At 43.8% G+C, this 14,252-nt stretch overlaps 1 protein-coding gene across 1 annotated transcript in view; it reads right to left on the bottom strand.

Annotated features, from left to right (window-relative positions):
- Positions 1-1,693: 1,693 nt before the first annotated feature.
- The window catches only part of ADAMTS17 (ADAM metallopeptidase with thrombospondin type 1 motif 17), a 149,185-nt gene continuing 136,626 nt past the window's right edge, over positions 1,694-14,252 (bottom strand). The window contains exons 22-23 of the mRNA XM_008638660.2: positions 8,536-8,713; positions 1,694-6,027 (exon numbers count right to left, since the gene is read on the bottom strand). Of these exons, the coding sequence (XP_008636882.1) occupies positions 5,876-6,027; positions 8,536-8,713 (330 nt within the window). The 3' untranslated portion in view covers positions 1,694-5,875. The remainder of the gene's footprint in view (positions 6,028-8,535; positions 8,714-14,252) is intronic.

Here is a 14,252-nt window from a genome sequence, read left to right as displayed (position 1 = left end):
AACCCAAGAATGGCTCATCTGATTTTGCCGGACAGGCTGCACTGATCTTGGTGCAACATGAAAGACTTCTAGAGGATTCCCCTTTTTTATCAATCCCTCAGCAGTCCGAGTACTTTCACTCCGGAAGGCTCCAGTGATGGTGTAGTGTGCAGTGACCTCACAGAAAGCTGTCAGTGATCCTTCAGCAGGTGATGGTTTGTGGGGTGGTGGACCCAGCCCTGCAGACTGGGGAGCTACCAGTGCTCTCCTGGTGAAAAATGAGCATTTCCTTCCATTCCAGGGCACATGGAGAGCAGCATCCCATTCCATTCTTCCTGACACCATCAGAAGTGTGAGTGCATGGAAAAGGAGCACATCTGGCACAGATCTTCTCTGCCTGAACTCCACAGCACACTAGTGTCTGCACTGACACTCTTCAGCAAGAAGAAAATACTCCTTTCCCCATGGAAATGCTCCACATGGTGTTGGGCAAAGCCCAAAGGAACATTTGGTTTTTACTCTACCAAAGAGTCCTCCAGCAGTGGTACTTGGTGAGCATGGGGCTGATGTGGGGATAAAGTGTTCCATATTTTGGAACGAAATTTCCTTCCAGAGCAAGCAGGGTGCTGCCAGCTTGCTGCAAGAGACAGCTGAGGCTGCCATGGACACAGGAGAGTGAAGGGAGCAGGTGGAGTTGGTGGAGGCAGAAGTGACATCCAAGGAAGGGAGGAGAGATTCTACTTTCCTCCTGATCCTTTTGTGCCAGAGCACCAGAGCCATATGGCCACCTGCCTTTAGTGACCTTGGCTGAAGCGTCTTAAATAAAAAAACCCAACTGAGCTCACAGGGAAGGGCAATGGCATGGGTAGAACTGGGGATTAGGAATAAGAGGAAACCAGCAAACGGTTATATGCAAAATAGGCAAACTAAGTATATAATCCCACTGGATTTATAGGAGAGATATTGGCACATACCAGGAACATTTCAAGCCAAATGTATGACAGCATTCCTTACACCCCTCCCACCCATTGCCATATCCCAGCTTAGTGCAAAGCCCTTTGGCTTCCCCAGGCTTAGAGCTACATTTTATTGTTCAAACAGGTCAACAATTGCAATCAGATGTTGACTCCAGGCAAGGCACAAACACAATGATGTGTTAATGTACAGCACCACTTGGATGGAGTTTCTGCAGTTTTGCTGCTGTGAATGGTCCTATGAAGGGTGGCAGCCGCGCTGGTATCTCCCAAGGCTGCCTCTGAAAACCAGGAAGCCCATCAGTGTTATGCCACGAATCCGGTGTAAGATCAGTAAATGAGCTCTGTTATTAAAGTATAAACTCCATTTCTGGAAATCATTTTGGGAGGAGGGCTCTCACTCCCAGCTCTACTTTGGTTTGTTATAAAATCATAGAATCGTTTGGGTTGGAAAAGACCTTTAAGATCATCAAGTCCAACCCAGCACCGCCAAGTCCACCACCCCACCATATTCCTGAGTTTTTAAGGCTGCTTTAGAAAGATCTCCAGGAAGTGTCCTTCTAACAAGAACTGAGGTAGAGTGGGATACAGATGATGGCATCTTTGTAAGACAGGATGGGAGACGATCCTACAGGTGTATCTGTGTGCAGCTGACTGCAAAACAAACCTTCACCATGCTGGGGGGAGCTAAACAGTACAAAGATTCTGGCTAGTGCCTACAACAAACACATCCAAAACACTTGGCACTGAAGTAATTCTGTTTATTTCACACCAGGGGAGAGTGCAGCTAGGTTATGCAGATACCTTCCCATTGGATGGGATAATTTTGCTCCAACATAAATTTCCACATGCTCAGCACTGTTCATTGTCAGGGGGTGCCCATGGGGCTGCTGCCACTGAACACACATCGAGCTGCTGCTCCCTCCCAGCTCCGGCACAGCAAGAACAAGCTTCCCCAAAAGCACTCTCAGAATGTCTCTCTCCCCAGGCAGAAGCTTCCCCCTCCTCACAGCCTGCCCAGGCACACACAGAGATATCCCAAACAGAACCTGGTGCACTTTTCCCGGACAGGAATATTCTACTGTTGTGTCACTGACCACAAACCTGGCAAGGCATTATTCAGGTTTTAACATCCCTGTGCTTTATTTTGCAACCTGACCAGGACAAGACCCATCATTTCTTGGTTTGTTAGCACACGGAGAAGTCTGAAGTGCCAGAATTTTGCTTCCAAATGACCTTTTACACCGACCACAGCAATTAAACAGTTGGCTTGTATTTAACCAAATCCCAGTCTCAGTCCAGTATTACACAGATGCATAATGTACCACTTACAGCTTCACTCCTCTCTCTTAATTTTCATGCTGTTGGGTTCGCTTTGTATTTTTGTTTCAAGTTCAGAAACCTTATTAAAGTTGTTATGGAAAAAATAAATTTATTATTCAACATATTCAATTTGTTCAAAATGGAATGACCCAATTTTTCTTTTTTTTTTCTTTTTTTTGGCTTTCATTTACAACTGGTTCCATTCAGTTTGACTGTTTTTATCTTTTTCTATTTATAACCAGCACCAAGAAGAAAATTACCATGGATACAGTACATATGCAAATTAGCTAATGGAAAAATATATACATTTCACTCTGTAATGAGAAAACTTAAATGATATTATTGCCATGGAGAATATATCCCTGTATTATAATAAAATATCAAGCAATAATCGACTGCTAAGATTCTTTTCCATCGACAAAAAATAGCACCATACATGAGATAGTGAGAATCTACACTCAATAACACAATTGTGCAACTAGAAATGTACAGTACTTTAGTACAGAGTATTGTTTACAATATGGAAATACCACCACTGCCATCAAAAGAGCATCAATCTCTTATGAACAACTAAGAAAAGTATTGTCATAGATATACTGAAACAAACAGCTTTTCTTTTCACCAGAATGTGGTAACTTGAGGGCAGAGCATAGCTGTGACTTCATCGTAAAGCTCCTATAAAGTGATAAAAACCAGAAGTGCAGGAATATTGAAGAGAATTAAATTTCTTTTGTTATAATTATTTTTCTGGCCATTGTAAGATGGGAAGGTTGTCACCATGTGAAGTAAGAGAGCTGAATAAAATGGAGCTGTGTCGTGCATCAGTTTTGAATTAATGTTGGCGGGTTTAATTATAAAAAAATAAAAGGTTGATGCATGGTAATCTGTGAGAGCAAGAGAGGTGGTTTTTCTCAGTGCTCAGGCAGTTGAAAAAAATCCTTGTAAATTCCTGTTTCCATATGTAGGACCCAGAACTTGGACCCAAGTGTCCTTTGGGTGCAGAACCCAGCAGATTGGGTCAGGCCACAGGTCTAACCAGCCTAGTACCCTGTTCTGGACAGTGGCCAGTAGGGAATTACTACTAAAAAACACAAAACCTAAAATCCTTCCTCTCCTATGTCCTACCTTTTGCCTAGAGAGGGTCACAGATCAGCACCAGAAAGAAAATGTTCCCTGCTGTGGAGAAGCACCTTTGATTCCCAGCAACGATAATTCACACAATTCTGCCAAGGTAACAGAGAAAATGTTGCCCATGAGAAGAAAAACAGCAAATTCCAAACCGAGTGTGGAGGACCCAGGGGTGGCTGTGGGGGCAGGGAGGCAGCAAGGACAGTCCCAGTGTCACAGGCAAAAGGGAAAACACCACTATGAATTACTAATATAAACCAGGTCCTCTGGGCTCTGTCAGATCTCTTGGAACTTTCTCATTAGCAGTTCTTCTATCTGTTAGTTTGCCTAATTGAGTATCACCTGGTCCTGCCTAAATCTTCCCTGTCACCACTGCCAGCAATTTTCCATTGCTAAGCACTTACACAACCTCTGCGCTGGGTGAGAGGGTGGGAATAACAGAAAAAGGAGGTCTGATCCTGATTATAAATTGCCAAAAAAAAAATCCAGTATAACAAAAACCAAGCTGGAATCCTTTCTCTGATAGAGAAAATCATCTGAGGCATTGGAAAGCAGATTTGTTTGAGACAGGCACTTGAGAAAAAATGGTGTGCAAATGTGCCCTTGTGCAGCAGGCCAGCCCTAGTGCACACACACTCATTTGCACTAACAAGTACAGATGTAAATGTGAAGCCCACACAGGATTAATCTGTTGATGAACATTATCTCCCTGTGCTTGAAAAATTCAGCCCTTAATAAAATGCTAATAGGTTATTCCAGTGAGGTACTGGATATGGAAAGAATGGTAATAAGCAAAAATTGCTTTAAAGACATGTTAGGTACTAAGAGTCTTTATCCGTCCTTGCATTGACAAAAAGAGACAACAGCAACAAAGACAACCTGGGGCCTGGTGTGAGCTGCAATCCAGCCTGGCCCAGGGGCTGGGGGAGTAGCTGGGCTTGGTTCTGTGCTTAGGTCCAAGGAGTCAAACAGTCACACACAGTCCTAGAGCGAGTACAAAGCTGCAATTATCCAAAGAGCTCTGTTCTGTCACAAGGAGTGGGATGAAACTCAACCATGGCCTTGGGCCTTGGCAAGGGAAATGATACTTGTTGGAGCAAGATGTGATAGGGAGACACTGATGTGTGTGACAACGGAGGGGACAAGCCCTGCCCTGGGCAGAGCCCCTGTTTCAAGTCTCACATCACAGAGAAGAGTCTGGTTTAAAGTGCACAGACATGGCAGAGAGTATTGTGTGTGCAGCACCTGTAAGTGCTCTTACAGCAGCAAATCTGATAGCACCAAACCTGATAGCACCACAAAAGTGAGACAGGGAGCATTCAAATACAGTGAGTGAATTCCCAACCCCTCCTGAAAGCAATGGAAGTCTGAGCCCTTTGGCTTCCACAAGCTCCAGGTTATACTTTGAATGTCTTGTATCCCTGACTACTTCTGGCTTCTCCAAAGGCTACATAACCTCAGCTGTATAAAAGAGCCCAGAGATAGGAAACACCTGTTCTGCTCCCCACTACATCCTTTTCATAAAGACTGTTCCAAATTCAGTTTCTGTTCCAACCCTATCCAGTTTCACAGTCCTCTTATAAGAACCAACACTCTCATTATCTGATTGACTTCTAAAAATTGGAGAGCTTAGGCCAAGCAATCCCTCAGTGAGCTCTACTGGATGAAGGGATTTCTGGCTCCTCCCATCTCATGTAAATCATTCTTGTTTAAAAGTAACTATCTACGGCTGTTAATAAGCTTTCATTAAGCTCAGAGAAAAATTAGGTTTCATAAAAGAAAACCTGGGGAAAAGAGAGGATTGTTTTTTAAAATTAGAAGTAAAATCACTCCCTATTAGTGGCTCTAAAAATATGACTTGGAATGTTGGATATAATTATACTGAGTTTTCTGTAGGAAATTCTGTAGGATCCTCTGCTATCAATTTTCACAAGCTTTTACAGAAAATCCTCTTTTTAAACTAAGCCTTTCATTTATTCGTGTCCCTCCAAGCCCACTCTGCCATGAGATAACTGCTGGGAATTGGAAACAACAGATAAAAGCCAAGATTAAAAGATTAAGTAATGTCTCTACCTTTGCTGAATTATTTTGCCAGAGGCCTTCCTCCATGGAGGTACCCATATCCTTATCCAATGTAATCACTTTGCAACTCTTGTCCTTTTCTTCAATGGTAGCAAGCCATCCAGTGGCTGGTGATTTAATATATTAAAGTAAAAAGCATTAATGAAAAATGTGAGGATGTCAAAATACTCAGAAATTATTGGCTCCTTGAGATGACCCTTTCTGTGTGTTTTTAAGGTGGATGAGTGGATGACTTTGGTATCCAGTCTGTAGAATTAGTTTCAAGTCTCATTAGGTATGCTTTGGGATCCACCACACTGTAGCAACTCATGAAGTTCCAGTACTCAGACCTACTAGTCCGTGATTTACACACAAACAGCTGGAAGACTCTGAGGAGTGGCACAGGTTCATTAACTCTTCTGCTGCATCTTGTTTGCATAAAAGTCTCTGCAAGTCTGGCAGCAGCGCTGGTACCACCGCATGTCCTGGCACAGGTCCTTCTCGCGGATCACCCTGCAGTACACTGTCCACTGGTCCCCCGTGCACTTGTACGTGAGGGCAGCTTGGGAGGAGACAAGAAAGGAGAAACTACCAGATTAGCCAGAGAACAGCACTGCGGGTGTGACCAAAATCCCTGCACCTGAGGGGAGGGAGGGCCACCCTTGCTGCCGGCACTGGAGAGCAGGTGATGTTCTCTCCACCAAAATATCAGGCTCTTGGAAGTGCTTCCTTCCTCCCCTGGACATGAATGGGGACTGCAAACCTCCTCATGTTGCACCTATTTTGTCTCAGAGGCAAACAGGCCCGGATGAACAAAACATCCAAAGATTCAGCCCAGATTTAAGGCCATGAACTCCATGCTGCAGTCAATGGGATGGAGATGAATAAATCACACATCTGGCAAGAACACCTGAGACAGACCTTATGAATCTGAGATGGGAGAGTTCACATAATAGAAACTGAGCCACAAATAAGGCTAGAACTAATATTTTAGAGGTCCAATGTCCCTCGCAGGTTGTGAAGGAAGACAGGAAAGAAGTGACAGAATAAACCCCTCTGAATGTGTCTTCACTGAGAGACACTGGACACAGACGTAAAAGTCAGGTGAGTCAGTGTGACCTCCACACTTAGATACTTCTGCAAATGTTATCCAGGACAAAAAAACCATTCTGAAGCAGGGGACAAGGCCACATGGGTCCTGTAGACTACTGGAATTTTTTTCTGGTTTTTGTTTTTTTTTTTTTCCCTGATGCTTCCATTGCAGAAAATAGAAAATTCTGTTAAAGATAATCCAATTAGAATTGTTTATAAGCAAGAAGAGCAAAACACTCAATGATATGTCTTTCTGCTAATATCAAACATCACTGTTTCTAGCCCTGGTGATTCCAAGCCTGGTTTAGAAACAAAAGCAGCCCAAATTACTTGCAGATTACTTTCAGCAGGGATTTGAGCCTCCTCAGTCTTCTAAACATGTGAGCATTTTATTGCTTGTCCTAAAATGTGAATTAGAATGGATTTCTTGTCTCATCAGTGTATCAAGGGCTTACTTCTCAAATGTGGGTTTTTTTTTTTTTTTTTTTTCCCTGATGCTTCCATTGCAGAAAATAGAAAATTCTGTTAAAGATAATCCAATTAGAATTGTTTATAAGCAAGAAGAGCAAAACACTCAATGATATGTCTTTCTGCTAATATCAAACATCACTGTTTCTAGCCCTGGTGATTCCAAGCCTGGTTTAGAAACAAAAGCAGCCCAAATTACTTGCAGATTACTTTCAGCAGGGATTTGAGCCTCCTCAGTCTTCTAAACATGTGAGCATTTTATTGCTTGTCCTAAAATGTGAATTAGAATGGATTTCTTGTCTCATCAGTGTATCAAGGGCTTACTTCTCAAATGAAATGTTTTCCTTTCACTATGTTCTTAGTGCTAAAATACCTGGGAAGTACTCTTGTATGGTCTTTACACAAGAGGTTAGAAGCACCCCAGCATGAGTGCATTTGCAAGAATGGAAGTCCCCATTTTCTCTTTAAAACATCTGGTGAACTTTTGGGGAACAAATTTCAGTTCAGAAGCTTCAAGTTCAGTCCTAGTTTAAATGTTATTTAATACTGGACAGTGCTATTAGAAAATCTTTTTCTGTTATTTAGCAGCTCTGTGTTTTCATGTGTGTTAGAGGTTTCTTAGCCTAGAAGATCAGCTCAGCTGTGAAGGAGGAGGCTGCTCTTTCTGGTAACCTCTTCTTGTTTTCAATCCAGCCTCTTGTACCAGAATGGGACAGGAGGTACCCATGAGGCTGTGTCACTGTAGCTGATTTAATTTAGCTTCTTGGAGTTGTGGCTGAGCACACAGGGCTGAAGTTTGGAAAAATACATTTTTAGTATATTTATATTTTTATCCCCTTACAAACCAAGGAAATAAAATGAGGAAAATTATGAGATCCCTACAAATTTGTATTAACAGAGGCATTCTTAACTAGTGGCATGTCTCAAATACAGTGTTAAGGTGTTTCAGGAAACAGATGGTTATCACCATATTCCCATCTCAGCCAGGGACACAGGGAATGCAGGGAGGGTGAGGAGGAGGACAGTGACAGAAAATCACAGGGTTTACAGGAAGAGGCTGGATGCTCTCTTGCCCCCTGGGCAAATCAATCCATCAAACCACCTGTCAAGGTCATGTACTTTTCTTGGGGCACGATGAATAAATGATCATACTTTACACTCACTGCAGCACAGGCAGGGTGTGGAAGGGTTTGTGATGGAGAAAGAAGCACCTGCTAGCTCCCCCACCTCTGTGATCAGTCAGTCAATCAATCAATCAAATCAATCCAATCAATCACCTACCATTTCTGTGCTCCTGTTGCTCTCTCAGCTCCATCCTCTGCCGAGCGCTCGCTCCACTTAGGCACAGCCTGAGGCAGGGGTTAGACAGGACCTACCCACACCAGACCTTTAGTCTGGAAGCTGGCTGAGCCTCTCCCTATTTCTGGCTCTGCAGAGTCTCTGCAGCCCCACTTTTATCACACTGGGCACCCTGGGCAGGTGGCACCTTCCCCCCAGGCCCCTGACTCACCGAGCCTGGGAGAGGTGATGGTGTTGACGTTGATCTTGTCGTTGCAGACCTCCTGGTGGCACTGCCTGTAGGCCGCCGGCTTGGCCAGGGCTGGGCACTCGCTGCCATGGCGCCCGGTCACTTTGTGCATGCATTGCACCACGCGTGACTGCAGCCCCTTGCCGCACGTCGAGGAGCACTGCAGGAGAGAACACACTGAGCACAGAGGTTTCCATGTCACATGCACAGCAAAAATCACTGCCAGAGCAGAGTGTGCAGCCACTGTGGTGCTGAGGGCTCAACAGCAGGGTCATCGTGGCAGCCAGGGACCCTCCGTGTGGCTGCTGTGTTGTCCACGATGGTTTTGCACCTTCAGGGAGTGCTGTGAGCAGAGGAACTCTCCTGGCACAGAGAAGGAACCTGTTGTCTTTCCGCCCTGAGTTCACCTACTCTGACTGTCCCCTCTGGATGCCCATGGGGTTCAAGCAGGCAAAATGCAATTCCCCCCACCTTCAGTCATGAAGAGGCAAAGCTGAAAAATGTGTAATGCTTAATCATGGACCAGCAGCTTCCATCTCCCTCTCCGTGAGGGACTCAGCATTACTTGGATTAAAAGCCCTCTCCAAGACGTGGTCTAACAAGGCTTCCTCCACAGACAGGATGACCACAGCCAGGCACTGACATAAGATAAATACCAGGATTACAGCGGAGGCTGGCAGCTCCTGCGTGCCCAGACCTCTGAGAAGCTCTGTTCTACACAGGAGAACACATCGGGTATTCCAGTATTCACTCCCATCTATCCCTGCTAACTGTCTGGCACTTGCCTGTCCTCCTGGGAGCAATTGCAAATTGTACTCAAGAGTTTTGGCTGCTATTAGCCAGGAGGCCCAGCCTGTTCATATGCTCTCTTTGTTGTCATACAATCAGAGTCCCTCCCTCTCCCTCCCTCTTCCCCTGGCCCAGTCACTTGTGATTTACAATGTCCTACTTGCACGCTGTTCAACTTTAATAAAGCAAACACAGTGAGCACAGGGAGGTGCAGCAGCTGGAGTCAATAAAAGAACCTTGTATTTAACATAAAGAAACAATGGGTTGCAAGACTTGGGTAAGATTCCTGTTTCTGATAAAGCCACACACAAGCAAATGATGGGGGAGAGGAGGAGGTGAGGGAAAGCACAGAAGTATCAATAGAATAATGTAAGAAAAGGTCATGTTTTCTGTCCTCTGCTGTTTCTGAGCAAAGTCAGGGCATTGGAGCTTTCTCCGTGAAAAACACCACCACCTCAGAGAGGTAATTCTCAGAAGAGAGATGCCAAACACTGGAGAGGCTCAGAAGATGGGCACCACTGAGGTTGAACTGAAGTCCAGGTACAAACCATGTGTGTGTGGTGTGGATGCTTGTGAGACCAAGATCCAAGGGCAGAACACGTGGATGCACACCTCTACATCCATAGGGGTGAGTACCACAAATCCATGGTCATTTTGGTCTGGAAGTATTACAAGAAACCCCTGTTGTTTGTTTTTTTTCCTTTACAAATCTTCTTATTTCAATTTAGGTTCAACACACCAGTTTATGACAGATATTTTCACCCTTTTTTTTTTCCCAGGTGTTGAATTTACATAAAAATTTGATCACTGTCAAATAATACCTCAGCAGTGGTTATGGCATTTAGGATTATGCTGAATAAACCCTCCTCTTGCCCTACAGTGAGCTATTCCAAAAATCAGGAATTAAAGTCCCTGATTTAAATCCCCTTCACAATTTGAATTTAAGCTGTGAGATCTGGGCATTTCATTAGTTTAGTGTGTCCCTCAGCTCCTTCCCAGCATCAAATGCCCTCAGTGACTCAGTGATGGCCACTGGATTTAAAGTGAACAATTTTTATCCTGATAAATGCAACTAATTAGGCCCTTCCACTTCACCAGTCAAACGCAACTTTTAATCCTCAGGATTTCAGTGGCACTTTTAGTCTTCACAGTGCTTTACTAATCTTAATCCCCCCCAAACTCTTTGCTTGAGGAAGGGAACTTTACATCCATTTTACAAACAGAATAGCTGTTATTACACAGGCATTAAATAACTCAGGCCACGGACTTCCTTCACATGACTGTAACGTTCTGAGTCTGAAACCTCTGTCTCTGGATTTTAAGCACTCCCTGTGCTCTTAACGGGGGACCTGGGGAGAAAAAGGGAAAGAAGGAAGAAAACAGCATTCTTCTCATAAGGTGAATTAGGTTTTCAGATACCAACACACAAACAATCACCTACCTTTGTCTGTGTTCCTGTCTGCATTTGTTAACCAGCAAGGAGGGCAAGCAATGAAACTTTTTTCCACAGACACTGCCAACTCCAATCCTCAGACAAATAGCAGCAGAGCTTTTGCCCGAAGCAGTTTTATTCCTTCTCCTGGGAGACTGGGATCATCACCTATGCTATGCAATTAGTTTTTCACAGCCAGGAAGACAGATTTTAACATCTTTCTTGAACTCTTTTGGGCTTGGCAGCTAAAGGAAGGTTGGACATCTGGCTTATTTTAAGATGAAATTTTCAACTCAGTACTTGGATAGTCTCTTTCCTAGGAATTTCAATAGGAAATAGGAATAGATACAAAATACATACAAAGGGGGAATTGTTACTCATGCTGCACTATGAAAAGAGGACATCATTAAAAGAGGTATAAAAATCAAACTCCAACTGAACAGCAAACTCCCATAAATACCTTCTCTCCTTCTCTGGACAGCTAAATGCACTGCTATGGACTCTCTGTTCCCAAATGTTTATGGAGCAAGGAACCATATCCACAGAACAATTTTCAGGGCTGGGTTCACCAGACAGGACCCACCAGCAATCTGCCTACTCTGGGAAGCTGGGGCTGGGACAAGGGGTTGAGCAGACATGCTGGTGCCAAACAAAGAAGTGGATTTTCCCTTCCACCAGGCACCGCCAGTGGTGTCACTATCACAAAAACGCATATGCAAAATCCACAGCGTTTAACCATAATGCCCTAAACTGACAATACAGGCACTGTAAACTGGAAATCCACCCCCATGCAAAGATCAAAGGGTTGCTCAGTACTGTAAAATAGAGGGAGTTAATGAACAGCTACAAAAAGAGAACCTAATAAGAGCCCCTGTAACTCCCAGTTCAAACGCTGCTTAGGAAGGCAAAAGGAAGACAAAAATGCCTCCATTCACATTCTTTGGCAGTAACATGCAAGTCAGTGGGGATATCCAGAAGGAAATAAACTCACAAATTGTCAAGGCAGCAGCTGCATTCATCAGCTTAAAGAAGATTTACTCACTGAAAAACTCTAACCTTAGGAGCAAGCTATGATTTTTCAACTGGAATGCTATTTCCACCTTAGGATACTGATATGAAAGCTTGAAATCTAGCAAAGGTGCTGACAGATGTCTAATTGCTTTGAAAGCAAATGCCTCAGGAGAATATCAGGTATTAAAATAGAACAAATTTACAGAAAGTGCTGAGAACTGTCAGGGCCTTCATCAACTCCCGGTCTACAAAAGATCACCAGAGAAAGAGAGGGGAATGAGAATGAATTAAGCCAGGGCAGGGCTGCTGTTGGGCAGCTCAGGAACACATAAAGGAGTCCAAAGAATCCCGGTGTTGAGGCTTAATGGGGGCAGAAAAGGAACAGATTTACCAGCACAGAGACAGGTTCGGGACTGAATGCGATAATGGATCATTGCTGAGGGCTCCTGGGAGGCTGGGATACATTTCAGACCCCAGGACACCTTTAGAAATGTCATTTTTCTAAGCTCCAAGGGATAGGTGTAAATCTTTTTGGTAACAGACTTTTTCCAGCAGAAGGTCACAGCATCCCTCCAGCCAATCCTGAGCACACTCCAGTATGGAGAGGGCTGATCTGTCAGAGGGAGATACAGTTCTAGATGACTGTCATAACTAAGCTGTAGGCAAGATGGGGTTTCTCTTTATTCATCAGTCTGCAGTTCATGTGATGTATAAAGATACTGGTTTGTCCCCAGTTTGCTGGAAGTTGCTGAAGCCAAGGATAACACCATGGCTAAAGCTCCAATACTGAGAGATAGAGTCACGCTTTACTGACTTCAGAGTTCAAGTATTCAAGGCGTTAGGGTAGAGTGTTTTTCCCCTCGGGGGTCTTATTTCTTGCCTCTATGAAAGTCAGAAAGAAAGCAAGACAAGTTCCTATTAAAAACATTCTAACACAGCATCTGAGATGAATGACAAAGGTCCTGTAATTGCTCCCTTCCCGGGACCTTAATAGCACACACATGTGTGCTCTGAAAGCCAGTGCTCCACACACCTTCACATCAGGCTTTTTATGAGGATAACTAATTTAAACCCCAGTTCTAGCTGAAAAGCAGCATGCAATATGCTTTCATAAACACCAGGTCAACTTTCACCATGGCATCATGCTAAAGAAAGAAATATCTGTCTTTTCACTGATAAGATCTAATTAGCCCAAAGCAAACTGTAAGCTGTTTTTCAAGCTTCCTTGTTATTTTCTTTTCTTTTTTTTCCTTCTTTTTGAACCCGAGATCTGTAAAAGAACATATCTGGTCTTGCTTACAACAATCTTTCATTTGGAAACTTTTGTGAAATGACTGATTTGTTTAACTTAGCCAAGAAGAAAAAAATGCATACCCTTCTGACTCAGTCTGGGAAGAAACAATAAATTATGGCAGCAAATGCTCGTGGCTGATGTGACAGTATCTTAGCAGGAAAAGAGAAGCAATTTTTGCAAACTGCCTACAGCTGTACTTTCAAACTGCACGACCCCAAGGAACAAGACTTGACCAGCACATCCAGCATGTCTCATTGCATAATTAAGCTTGGCTTTGCTATTCTGAAAAGTTCCATTGTGCACATTGAGTTCAGAGATTAAAGGCTGAACACATGAATATTCTGGGTCGTGACAGTGCCCCTAAATACTTGTGCAGGGGAGCCAAGGTGGATGCTGATGAGAAAATGCCATTTAATCCAATATTACAATCAGGCACAATTTACTTCTCATGAGGTTTCAAACTGGATTTCAAGAACAGGCTCAAGCAGAGCTATGAAGTGATACAGTGCTGCCCACAAGGGACCATATTCTAGCAAGTCACCTGTAGCACTTGTGCTGTGTTTGGATCTGTGGCAGAAAGTGGAAATGTTCCAGAGCTTACTCCACAGGAAAACTGCAAGGATCTGATGGTGAAAAACACCTAATGCAAAAGGCATTATCAAGGTAATTTTAAATAACCTCAGTAGTAATGGACAGCTATGGGATCACAGAACTCAGGTCAGCCTGGATGCTGGAGAAGCCCCCCTGCTCCTACAGCACTGTGTGTTGCTCCTGCTGAGCCAAGCTCTCAGGGCTCACATGAGCTCTATTCCCACCCTGACTCCTGCCCCAGATGTTATCCTGAGAGACTACTCTGGGAACTGAAGCCCCACTGAATGCATTATTAGTTACTATTAGTTATTCATCAATTAATGATCAATGCTCCCCCAAAGCAATTTATTAAAGAAAGCAATTAAAGTAAGGACTCCTTTGAGATTATTTACTTTCAGCAAGAGGCTGCTCATCTCTCATTCAGTCCTGCCTGAGCATGTTCTAGACATGGAGCTACTCAGCTCTGACATGTGTGATGCTTACTAACACTGTTTCATCTCTTTGCACAGTCAGTCAGACTGGTCCTAATTGCTCCTTAAAGTTGTTCTGGGAGACTGTCACCTTAATGCCTTGGCAGTCATT

The sequence above is a fragment of the Corvus brachyrhynchos genome, unplaced genomic scaffold (assembly GCF_000691975.1).
Source record: "Corvus brachyrhynchos isolate BGI_N302 unplaced genomic scaffold, ASM69197v1 scaffold200, whole genome shotgun sequence".
NCBI classification, from domain to species: domain Eukaryota; kingdom Metazoa; phylum Chordata; class Aves; order Passeriformes; family Corvidae; genus Corvus; species Corvus brachyrhynchos.
The sequence above is the reverse complement of the archived record's forward strand: the minus strand, read 5'-3'. Positions and strand labels throughout refer to the sequence as shown.